The sequence below is a fragment of the Sinocyclocheilus grahami genome, unplaced genomic scaffold (assembly GCF_001515645.1).
Source record: "Sinocyclocheilus grahami isolate Dianchi unplaced genomic scaffold, SAMN03320097.WGS_v1.1 scaffold711.1, whole genome shotgun sequence".
Taxonomy (NCBI): Eukaryota; Metazoa; Chordata; class Actinopteri; order Cypriniformes; family Cyprinidae; genus Sinocyclocheilus; species Sinocyclocheilus grahami.
Genome location: NW_015505890.1, coordinates 204,900 through 217,979, shown reverse-complemented (window position 1 = coordinate 217,979; position 13,080 = coordinate 204,900). Strand labels below are relative to the sequence as shown.

The following is a 13,080-nucleotide window of genomic DNA, read 5'->3' as shown; positions in this document are numbered from 1 at the left end:
GCTATGACCGGCATCGGCGCGACAGCCAGCGAGGTGACTTCTATCACCACGATGACCGCAGCGGAGGACACAACAGAAATCACCCTCCTGAAAGACGGAGAGACTCGAGAGAGGGACGATGGAAACCATTTTAAAAGCATTTTAGTTCTCCTGTAAGCATTTTTAATCAACTGTTTTAATAACCTTTTGTTATCCTCCTAGATTTTAAATTTTTTTTAAATTTCGTAAATCGCATCTCAGCTGTTTGCATATATATATATATATATATGTATTTATATAAAAAAAAAAACGTTAGCACTGTACTGCACAAAAGCACATTTTTGACATGAGGTTAAGGCATTTAGACTTGAAATTGTTAGAGATGCAAGAACAAAAAAAATACAAAACCAGTAATAAATTGGCCATTTTGTGTGCTGACCTGTTTTAAATGTATATTTTGATCTCAGGGGATACCTATGTTTATATAATTTTTATTTTTAAGAATGTCCTTTTTGAGATGAATTTCTGTACAACAGCAAAATGCATAAAAGAGCAAAATATGGTAGATTTCTTTTTCTCTAGAGATTTGTAATTTCTCAGGATTTCTCATTATGAAAAATAGAAAACTAGTTTTCAGGTGACTTATGTTTGATAAACAATGTTTTTTTTTTTACTGATTTTGTTTACTTACTACGTTCCTCTTTTGGGATGTGATTAGGATAATGTTGATTATTAATTCATCAAGATAGTCTTTGAAAATTTGGAGCAATAACTAGTTTTAATACTTTGGTATATACACGATTTTTACTGTCAAGTGCAACATTTGATTTCATAAAAATCACTGTTTACTGATCTCTTTCTGTCTGAATTCGTTGTGCTACTCTCTTATGTGAAAACTGTTGATTGTTTTAATTCTGCAAATGTTTTTTTAACTGGGTTGCATAAAGGTGGATCATTTTCAGTAAATTTTGGAAACATGACATTTTTGGAAACTTTCCAGGATTTTTTTTTTTAATATTCCAGGGATTTTTTGGAAAGTTTCTGGAAATGTTCCACCCCTTTGCAACCCTATTCAGGGCACATGAAGAAGCTCTAACACAGATTTCAGCAGTCTGAAGGTGGCGCCATAATTGAAGCATGTATAGTCAAAAAAATGTATGCTTCTGTAAATAAGTATACTTTTTTTTTTAAGCCTATGTATGGATTCTAATACAGACTTAATACATTATTTCAATAATGAAAATGTAGGACATTGTATGCAAAAGTGGGACAGTTTTTGAATGATTTGCAAAGGAGTAAAATCTTTAAAAAAAAAAAAAAATTGTTAACATTTTGTTGAATTCGAGTTCCTATTCATATTAGCTTGCTTTGGTAATGGTCAGGTGATTTACCAGCTCTAGCTAAATCAAGTCTACCTGGTCAGATCCCACTTACCTGGACATTATTTCTCTAAAAAGGTGGTTCCGGACAATTGTGCAAAAACACATGCTTTAGACGACCATCCAGCCAATATCTAATTCACAGTTTGGTGTCCTTTATTTGTATTCTTTATAGAAAGTGTTTTCACTTGCTCATAGTTTGGTTGGCTATATACTTTTTTTTTTTTTATCATACAAATGAAAAATTCCGCAAAATAAGACGACATTGCCTATTAGATATTAATCAAGAAACGTACTTGCCCACTTGTATAAACTTCCACCTTTAAATTTAATTAAATCGTAAAATAATAATAATAGACACGGATTAGGTATTATCGCCTACTGTACGTTTAGACTTAAAACATTACGTATTTAATCACTCGAGAGAGAAAAAAATGCCAAGGACTACAATTGTTTTTTTTTTTTTTACTGTAATAAATTAATAGGAATATATTGCAACCACTTTAGCTTTTAGAATGTTTGTCATTTTCTTTCTTTTATCCTTTCTTTCTGTGACGAAAACGGTAGGCTACATGTTTGTAAAGGGTTCGTTAGAACTGGAACTGGAACTGTAATAGTCGTGATACAATCCGGCATTGACCTGCCAGTGGTCGCTCTACATCAGCTCCGTGACACAAGGCAGCGGGATCCTTTCATGTCCGATCTGAGGTCATAATCTGCCCTTCCGAAAGTGCTTTAGCTGCCATCAGCGGCTCCCGGTGCGTGTGAAGCCGAACATCCCCACAAAGCTCCTGGATCCAAAAGCGCGCTGAGCCCCGAGTCTGTGCATCAATCTGCGGAGGCTCGGCTTCTAGTGAAGCTGCTGTACTGGGAAACGCGTTACTGAGGAGCTCAGCCATTGCGCATTCACTGCTTAATTGATTGAGCTGCTTGGCGTCCGGGATCCAGAAAGCGATGGCTGCTTATTGTGGCCCTTCACCCCCGCCAGCCTTTCCCCACTCTATTGAAATCCATACACTCTTAAAAATAAAGGTGCTTCAAAAGGTTCTTCAAGCGATGCCATAGAAGAACCATTTTTGGTTCCACAAAGAAGCATTCAGTCAAAGGTTCTTCAAAGAACCATCTCTTTCTTACCTTTTTATAAGCTGAAGAACCTTCTTTCGCCACAAAGAACCTTTTGTGAAAGGTTCTTCAGATGTTAAAGGTTCTTTATGGAACCATTTAGACAAAAATGTTCTTCTTTGGCTTCGTGAAGCACCTTTATTTTTAAGAGTGTATATTGCTGTATGAAAATAAATATATACTGTATCTGTAAGTATACACTCTAAAAAATGCTGGGTTGTTTCAACCCAATGTTGGGTCAAATATGGACTTACCCAACTGTTGGGTTAAATTTTGGTTACATTTTTAATTTAGCTTTTTGACCCAACATTGGGTTGAAACAACCCAGCATTTTTTAGAGTGTAGAATATTTTTAAGAGTGTATATTGCTGTATGAAAATAAATATATACTGTATCTGTAAGTATACACTCTAAAAAATGCTGGGTTGTTTCAACCCAATGTTGGGTCAAATATGGACTTACCCAACTGTTCGGTTAAATTTTGGTTACATTTTTAATTTAGCTTTTTAACCCAACAGTTGTGTTAGTCCATATTTGACCCAACACTGGGTTGAAACAACCCAGCATTTTTTTAGAGTGTACGGTAGGCCTATATAGCATACAACTTTTATGAAACTTTTCCAACTCCTAGGATGAGTAAAATAATCATAATCATAAAATAAAAAACAACCTTTAAAGTTCCTATCCTTTTCTTCATTTTAAGAGTGTTGAAATATTATACCTTCTTAAATTCCTATTTTAATTAATGCACGTGTTACACACACACCGAGAGCGAGAGCACGCTGAAATATCATAACCCGATCTCACGAATGTGCGTTTCAGTGGCACGGTTTTCTGTTTCTATTTGGCGTACTATTTATACGCAAAAATCGACTTTGGCGTGCATACGATACGAAATTGGTAGGTTTAGGGGTGTGAGGTAGGTGCGTACTATATGCAAGCCAAAATGCGTATCATATGCACGCCAACAAAGTGCGTATCATATGCACGCAAAAACTGCGTATTAAGATCTATCTATCTATCTATCTATCTATCTATCTATCTATCTCCAGTCCACAGGTGCCATATGCACCCACTTCCCACTGTGCAGTCTGTTTATCTTGATATTCTGTTGTATCCCTCTGTTTTAAAGCCAGCAGCAGTTGTTCTCATTTCTTCCCTTTGATCAAGGTCTCCAACCAAAAAGAGCTCAAAGCTTTTCAAATGGAGATCTCTATATTTCCTTGACATAATCCCTCACGCTTTGAACGCGGCGGCTGTTATCTCGGATCCTCTGCAGAGTTATATTTACTCTCATACATGGGAAAATGATAATCATTTGGACAGCGGACACACGGCTCTGAAAAGCAGAAACCCGACACTGAGCTCGATGAAGGAGTCCAGTGCGCCACGAACATCAAAGCAGCGGTCCATCTGTAATAAGCATCATAATGTCAAACAAAACTGCTGCTGCTGCTGCTGTCTGGAGAGAGCTGTCTTTCTCACTCCTTCTGTAACAAAACCGAGAGAAATGTCTGTTCACCTCCATCATTTCACACGCTTAATACTGTCTGAACTTGCTGACACTGATATGAGAAACACCTGTTGATTCTGCCTCTTAATTCACGAAAGACTCTTACAGAAGCAATGCGGGGAAAATATTGCTGAATTTTTATTTACATTTTTTTAACGAATTGTGCTTAAAAAACAGAGAGGGGGGGGGACTTTATATATATATATATATATATATATATATATATATATATATATATATATATATATAATCACTGGCCATAGTCATGACAGTTGAATAGATAATAGTTGAACTCCACAGACAGACGTCTCTTTGAAATATCATCACTTCTCCCTGATGATTTATCATGGCACAATGAGATGACACTCATCATATTTCATCTTTAAACATTTTAGCCTACCATGTTTTGACCGTTTTTGCCTCAGTGACCTCGGGGTATTAGTGTGCTCATATTCCCCAAACTGCATTTGTTTCATTCATTTAAACTGTCACATTTATAATGAGTTGGGTATCTGTGGTAAAATAATGACATCTTCTCCTCTTACTCGCCCCAAGGAACACAAACTCTTGGAAGCCACAGGACATTTATCTATTTACAGAACTGTTGCCACACTCTTGACTATGCAACATAGGATGCAGTCAGGTATGACATCCTGAAGCAACAGGTGCAATGTCATTCCAGCATAATGAGCAGCATTGTGTGAAGTTCACAAGACGTTGCAAAATGTTCCTGGCATGCCATTAATCCAGGTTGTAATACATCAGGCAACATGGGATGCGTAAAAAAAATAAATAAAAAATGTTTGACCCTCAAGATCACGATTGCATCATATTGGTAGCGGCACCTGTGTAATTAGGTTTAAGGGATTGATTAAGCACATTTGTGAATTCTCGCAGCAACTGTGACCCATCCAAAGGTTTAGCAAGGACTTAACTCTGTGGTTGCGTATGTGATTTCCCAAACAGAGAACCACAGAGCAAATATTATTCCAGTTGTCATTTAAAACTCACCGTTCCTTATACTCGTAGCACATAAATGTTCCCTATATTAACACTTGACATGTATGCTGACAGTTATCCGTACCAGGCCCACCAGTGCAGGCCATTTTTCTTCTTTCTTTACTGTAGTTATATGACCAAATCAAATCTGGTCCTGTAAAACGAAGTGCTGAAAGTTGCAAGGCAAGCAAGTTTTTCAGGTCAGAATGACTGATCTCACAGCAAATCTTGTTTTGCGTTGATGGATAGCTTTAGGTACATATTGATCTTGTTTCACAACACGAAACCATCGAGAGATTTTCCTTCATTTCACAACCAGGCGTCTCCAGATCATATTAAAATGATGCTCAAAAAGCCAATACTGCAGATTTGGTACTTTGAAACAGTTATGTCACTCTTAAAAATACAAGTTCTTTATTGACATTATCGTGAAGAATCTTTCAAATCCATGGCATCTTTCAAATGCACAAAAAGTTTTGAAACTGGAAAAACGTTCTTCAGATTATTCAAATGTTCTATACACTATAAAAAAAAACATGGTTCTTTTGAGAACAGTTAACTGAATTGTTTTCTGAGCAACCAAAAATGGTTCTTCGATAGCATCGCTGTGAAAACTCCTTTATTTTTAACAATATATACGTCTATGAAACTGAGTAGTAATTACATGCAGTTATTCATTTAGCAGACAGATGTATCTAAAGTAATTTAGCATCAAGTGTTGGGGTGCAAAATTCCAAACTAGTCCAGAAAAGTGCAAAGCATCCCTCTCCAATCCTGATGCGTGTTGACAGAGAGCATCTTCGCTCCCTCATACCTGCTGTGCAATTTGTGAAATCAGAGCCACATCCTCTAAACGGACGGGATCATGATAAAAATAGCTTTAACAGGTCTCTCACTTTCATCATACACAACCCTAACAAACATAGACATACATGTGTATGCGTGACAAAGCATGCATGCAAATGTATACATACGTAGTATTAGGTCATAAACATGTATGCGAGAATAGGCAGGCACATTTACGCACACATGTATGTACAGCTGTGAGATACAAGGCAGTGTAAGAGTTTTGGCAGGCCGGGGCGGGGGATAGAATATCCAGCCCAAATATCAGAACGCTCCACACACTGTCTCTTTTCAATTCTGAGGGGTGTGAGATATTCTATATGCCAGCACATCAATGGATGATACTGCTTAATATAGAATGTAACTGGCATTAAGACTGGCACTTACTGAAAGGCCATTGGCCCTGGTTTCTCCCACATTGAGAGAGTATCTGTCGTCACAACTCAGGACCACTCTGTCACCACTAGGAGACACTGTAAGACACACCAAAATACAACACAGAGCGTCTAGAGTCAATTAGTCAAAAATGACACTGTATTTCATATACAAAAGTATTGAAATGCTCCTAAAATGTCTGCTTACAAACTTCAACATGCAACCCTGACTTCTCATTAAACATGTTTGTTCACTTGACTAGCCTACTTCAAAATATTCGGTTACAGTTGTGACAGGCAGTCATTGACAGGCTAAATCGTTTTTAAATGTGAGATTAGCCTATGTGAAATTCAAACAGATTAAATACATCCTCTAATATTACATATCCTACTTTCAGCATTCACCTTTTATATCCCTTTAACGATGTCTTTTAAAGCGGCAAAACTGGGTTGTGGCTTGTGTCTGTAGGGAACATTTAATGTATTCTTTTTTGTCGGCACACGGCAAATATATACCCACGATTACAGTTAGATCGATGCAAGCTTTGTTCCCGAATGTCCAAAGTAAAGTAAAGACGCAGTAGGCCTATTTAATAACTTCAGCAAACACAATCAGTCTCGAGTCACGATGAAAGCATCATCACGCAAACAGCAATATTTAACATAGGCTACATGTCTATAGCCTATAACAACTGCAAAGCGTCAAATATAAACAATATGATTTATGCGCTACACTCAATAAACAGATTATGAAACGCACATGCCAGACGTCGCTACATGCATCTCATAGCAATTGGCCACCACCCGGCGTTTTTCGCTCGATATTTGCATAGTGTTAAACATTTCTCAACTTTTGGAAGCTTCTCTGTAAAGTCCACAATTCACTCCAAGCACGAAGCTCAACATAGAAATTAGGTTAATTGAAAATGCCCGCTCTACTCTTTTCGCAAACAAAACCCACCCAACTGCTACTCAAAACTAGCCCAAAACCAAAGACTATAGAATACCCAAGACGTTCCACTCTTAGTTTTGAATGGGGAAAAATGCAACGCTCAATATGGCCGCTCAATCGCTGGAAGCCCCGCCTTCTGAATAAAAGAGCCAATCGCTAATCGGTAAAGTCAGCGCGTCACTGCAGCTGCCGTTAGAAGCGTCCCGGTTGCTATAGAAACAGTCAGCGCTCTGAGACGTGCGCTCAGGACTGCGCATGCGCACTGGCTGATCTAGCCTGAAACATATGCTTTTTATAACGCTATTTGAGCAAAAGTAACACCATTTATGACACAGTTGTCAGATTTATTTGGTGCTTTCAAATATGAAATTTAATCGTAAGCTTAGTGAACAGTTTTGGAGAATTTGATGTTTCCCCACTCAAAGAGATAGGAGTTGCACTTGCATGCCCGAGAGGCGTTTCAAAGATGGCCGCCGAGAGACATGACTTGTCTTAAAACTTGTCGCGTTTCGGGAGGGGGGAGGGGTTCCCCGGTAAAAATACGGGTAAAATACACGTTTTTCGGCAGAGATCCTCCGGTAAAATTCACATTCCAGGGTCTATATATCACGTTATTGGGGTTGCTTCAACCTGCGGACATTAAGAACAACCCGCGGCAACAGTGTTAAAGTAGCACAATTCCACGGGAAAACCGCGGACTTGGCAACAATGCTCAGTAGACAAATCCGGCGCTACTTTCAGGTATCTTGTATTAGTCTGCGGACTCGCGCTTTTTTTTTTGTCTTTCATCATATCATCTGTACTGAAAACGACCTCGGAGATGTCAGTATTATTATCATATAGTACTGTAACAATATTAATTTAGCTGCTTTGCCGATTGTTTTGTGGCAACAATGCTCAGTAGACAAATCCGGCGCTACTTTCAGGTATCTTGTATTAGTCTGCGGACTCGCGCTTTTTTTTTTTGTCTTTCATCATATCATCTGTACTGAAAACGACCTCGGAGATGTCAGTATTATTATCATATAGTACTGTAACAATATTAATTTAGCTGCTTTGCCGATTGTTTTATATTTGTAATGAATTTTTTTTTTTTCTTGGCGGAAGCGTTAAGGTGACATGTACGATTCTTAAAAAAAAAAAATTCAAATCCATATTTCATTTCCCTTTTTTAAAATTGTATGAGTAGCAGTGTAACAAGAAGTATCTTGTACAATAAGCAAAAATAACCCTTCAGGACCACTCCACTTTTTGCCTTTTTTATTATTTTGAATGAATAGCCTACTGGTGTTGACAATGGTGAGGCCTACGCACTTAAGAGCTTCACCTGAGAGGGGAGCACAGCATAATAGCAGGTTTGAATTTTTCGTTTGGAGACACGTCTCTCTCTTCATAATACAGGAAAGGCTTTTAGGAACAAGGAGGAGATACAGATAAACTCATAGATAGTGCGATCTCCTTTGACAGCATGCTGAAAAACAACCTAATAGGAGGATGAGTTTCCTTTAGAGGAGTAAATGATTGAGAGACAACCGTCCACACCTTGCCTTTACATTTATCCACTGCAGATAATAAAAGCGGATGTCTTTCAGATGAGAACCAATTATGTTCACACACACATAAACAAAGCATGCAATTATAGATGCATTTTGTCACAATTGTCAGACCTCACCCATGATGCAACCCGGAGGGTGTGGCTGTTCACATTTATGGAAACCTATTATCAGGGTATTATGGATATCTATTGTGAGATCTTCCCTTTGGGTAATTATGGAAGCCAAATAATTCACAGGGTACTGTTTCATGTCTAAACATTTATAAGTAATATGATACACAGAAGTACACTGCTTAATGTTTTCCAGAGCTTAACGCTTTTTTACAGTCCTAAGGGAAGTTGTTAGATGTCTGGAAGACAAAACAAATATAAAGCTATCATCTGCATTATCAATACGCTTGAGCAAATTCAGCTCAAAATCTGGCTTGCAGCAAGGAAGATTTGGAAAAAGAAACTCTTTCCATTCACTTGCAGAGGCTGAGCTCTACCTTATGTATTTTTTCCCCCTGTTCTTCCAACTTGCTGGATAGGTTTAATAGATATTGAGAGATAAAAACTCAAATGAGTGATGAAGCATTAAATCTGTCACCACATGGCCCAACCAAAACACAGTGTACCGTGTTACAGAGAGTTCGAATGCACATCAAGTGCCAAATTAAATCATCTCTCTGGAATCCAATCATTCAAGGAAAATAAGACAGGACTGAAAGAGCGCAATCAAGAGCTTAACGTTTGCTACTGTTTTCTGGCCGTCGGTCGGGGGAAAGCACGAGCTTCACAGCTTTATCGTGAGTAATGAAAACTTGACACTTCGTTCACAACAACGAAGTCGAGGTGCTGAACTCAAAGCAAAAGATTTCCTGATACCCAGCATGTCATGACAAGGAAATGGAACAACAAACTGACACAGATATTTTTAGGACAAATAAAATGTTGCATCTTTTTTTAGACAACAATTTTCACACTACATTTCCCAAAATGTGTGCAGGGTATGGCATCATAATAATAAGGCCTCAGGAAAATCTCATTGACTCATTCAAGTAAGTTCGTTAATTAACAGGGATCTAAGATCCAATTAAGAAACGTATTGATTGTCTTATTACCAGTCTAAATGTGGATCAGAGACTTAAGTCTAACAGGATGCATTTGCTGCAAATGTGAGAGAAGCAAATGTTCAAGAGTTTCCATTTCATGAAAAAATATGGTAATAGCATGATATAATTAATATAATAATTATACAGAACATGATGGCACAGTGTCAGGGCACTGCATAGATTAAAACTGATTGATAGACATTACAATGCGATTGTTGGGATTGATTTTAAAGAAAGAAAAGGGAGGGCAAGAAAGAAAGACAGAGAGATGAGCCAGAAGGGATGTCATGCCTGAACGTGTTGCATTGATAGCAATGAGATCATCCTGACTTACATGTGAGTGTGAGGTAGGGCTGTGCGATATGGACAAAAAAAACCTGTCGCGATTTTGTTTATCAATTTTGCGATTTCGATTTTAATCGCGATTTTGACACACAAAGACATGCTTTACAGTCATGAATGCATTCAGTGTGCATTTGAAACATATCTCCAAAAGAAAACCAATTAGAGCTTTATCAAAAAGCTGTAACATGTCTCTAGAACAGACATAAGGCAAAATAATCACTAAGTAAAGGTGTAACAAAATGTCTCTAGAATAGACATGGCAGGGGAAAAAAAATCCAGGGATTTTTTTTTGCCATGCATTGGTCATAGAGCTCTTTGTGGCGTTGCCTCAGATGTTGAACTAGATTTGTTGCGCCAAGTTGACACGTACTCCGTCTGCAGTGCGTATACAGTATGTGTATGCGGTGCAGGAGCAGCACGGACTCATTTTGCTTTCGCACAGGAACCGTTTGCAGTGTAACATGTCTCTAGAACAGACATAAGGCAAAATAATCACTAAGTAAAGGTGTAACAAAATGTCTCTAGAATAGACATGGCAGCATTGGTCATAGAGCCCTTTGTGGCGTTGCCTCAGATGTTGAACTAGATTTGTTGCGCCAAGTTGACACGTACTCCGTCTGCAGTGCGTATACAGTATGTGTATGCGGTGCAGGAGCAGCACGGACTCATTTTGCTTTCGCACAGGAACCGTTTGCAGTCTTCTCCGGATCCACAAACACAACATTTATCCATTATTTTGATTTCAAATCCAAACGTTGTTTCTGAAAATGCTTTTTCAGCACAGTGATTCTCTTTTATCACAGTACAGGAACACGATCTTTCATAGACATATTCACGTTTAAACTCAATAAATATAACTTTGCTTAACTACCACCACGAGTGCCATCTATTATTGCCTTGTTTAGCTAAAAGTGCACTTTTCCTTGTTTTAAATCTAGCCAAAAATCAGAAAGCGGAAAATCGTGCTATAAAGCGATTTAGAAATCGCGCAAGCTCAAATCGCGATTTTATGACGATTTCGATTAATCGCACAGCCCTAGTGTGAGTGCATACGTGTTTGTGCATTTATGTGTGTGTGGACAACTTCTGCTTATATGTTGCACTTAACATTTTTTTTTAGCTTCAAGTATATATGTTATGTACAGGGCTCCCAAATCCTAATGGCATTATGAGCCATTTATAAAATAGTTAACTTTTATCTGCATAAAAGCCCTAGAGGCAAATACTTTTTAATAGCATACTTAATGAAATGTACCTGTTTTTGATGTTTTGCCACCAGATTTACAATTAAAATATGAAAGAGATTTTATAAGGATAAATATCATTATTATTTAAGTAAAGAAAAGGCAACAATTCAAGTATTTAAGAGAGAAATTGCCCTCATTATTTGCAGTAAACTACTACAAATACAAACAGTAATGTTTTTATATGATTATGTTTCCCTCGGGCCATATTAAATAAGGAAATGATTTTCGATAAAATATTTGGCTTTACCACAGTCATTTTTCGTTTTATCTATAAGCAATCAAACGATTAGATAAGACATCCCAGGCATTTACCGGGATTAAAGAAGATTGCAACCAATTTGCCTGTGAAATGGACATGACATCATGTATTCATTTCACCAAACGCTCTTCCATTCTCACCTCACTCAATAAATCTCACTTTTTTTGCTTGACGACATATGCTTTTTTTTTTTCTCCTGGAGGTATTATATGCTCACTGAAGCGACCTCTCTCTGCTCAGACGGCCCCCGTGTTGCATTTTATGGACTCTGGCGTCTCACTGATGTCTGCAAATAAAAGAGCAGGAGACAAAGAGAGAGAGTTCGAAATATTAAAACTGTAAGGGAGATGGTACAGATGCCCCAGCTAAAAATGATTACCCAGAGTGCATTGAGTCGCTGACAGTGTGTATCATAGGAGAGTCATTATCCTCCCAGAGTTCAGTGTAAAACAGCAGTTACATCACCAGAGCAGACCTCCGGATCAGCCACCTTACATCACACAGGGCAAAACTCTTCACACTTACCTACACAATTAGTGAAGGTGCGCCGACACCATTACACGGCTTGAGTTCGCTCGGACGTGACGGCTGTTAAACCTCCGGCTCACTTTAGCAGCTTGTAAACTAGATTTTACAGGCATGTACGATGTGTAATAGGTTTGAAAAGAGCAGAACTGTTCCTAAAAATACACAACATTAATGATTTCCACTAAGATGCTACACTCGCGATCTTAATTTTGGAACCTTTTGGAACCGTTTTTGTATTAACCAGACCATTATGCTCTCTATGTTTGCTCTCCCAGGCTCACAATTAATCGTGGATTTTTTTATTGACATTTTTATATCTGCTGAATTGATTGGAACACACCAAAATGGAGTTAGTTAGATAATGAAAGATTACAAATGGAATTGTTTTTTTTTTATTTGCATAATGTGCAATGATGAATCAATTTGATTGGAACATTTCAAGCTACGAATCTTGCACAACATTAAAACAGCACACAGGAATTTGATTTCATGTTAACTTACACAAAAAGCTGAGTACTCATATCCTATTCATTTTATATTATCAGATTTTTTTTTTCAGAACAGAACTTGGAATTCATTGAGAAAAAAATATGTTTATTTAAATTTTTTAATTCTGGTGAATTGATTGGAAAACAAAATGCCATTAGATAATGAAAGATTACAAATGAAAAAGTTTTCGAATTTTGCATAATGTAAAATAATGAATCTTACAAAATGATACCAGTAACATTCATAATAATAATAAATTATATAATAATAAATGTAATACTTTTATTTAAATCTGATATTTTTCTGAGCAGAACGTGGAATTAATTGCATATATATATATATATATATATATATATATATATATATATATATATATATATTTTTCTATCTCTATGTATT

At 37.3% G+C, this 13,080-nt stretch overlaps 1 protein-coding gene across 1 annotated transcript in view; it reads left to right on the top strand.

Annotated features, from left to right (window-relative positions):
• The window catches only part of LOC107560132 (RNA-binding protein 7), a 5,874-nt gene extending 5,043 nt beyond the window's left edge, over positions 1-831 (top strand). The window contains exon 6 of the mRNA XM_016244216.1: positions 1-831. Within this exon, the coding sequence (XP_016099702.1) occupies positions 1-134 (134 nt within the window). The 3' untranslated portion in view covers positions 135-831.
• Positions 832-13,080: the final 12,249 nt, after the last annotated feature.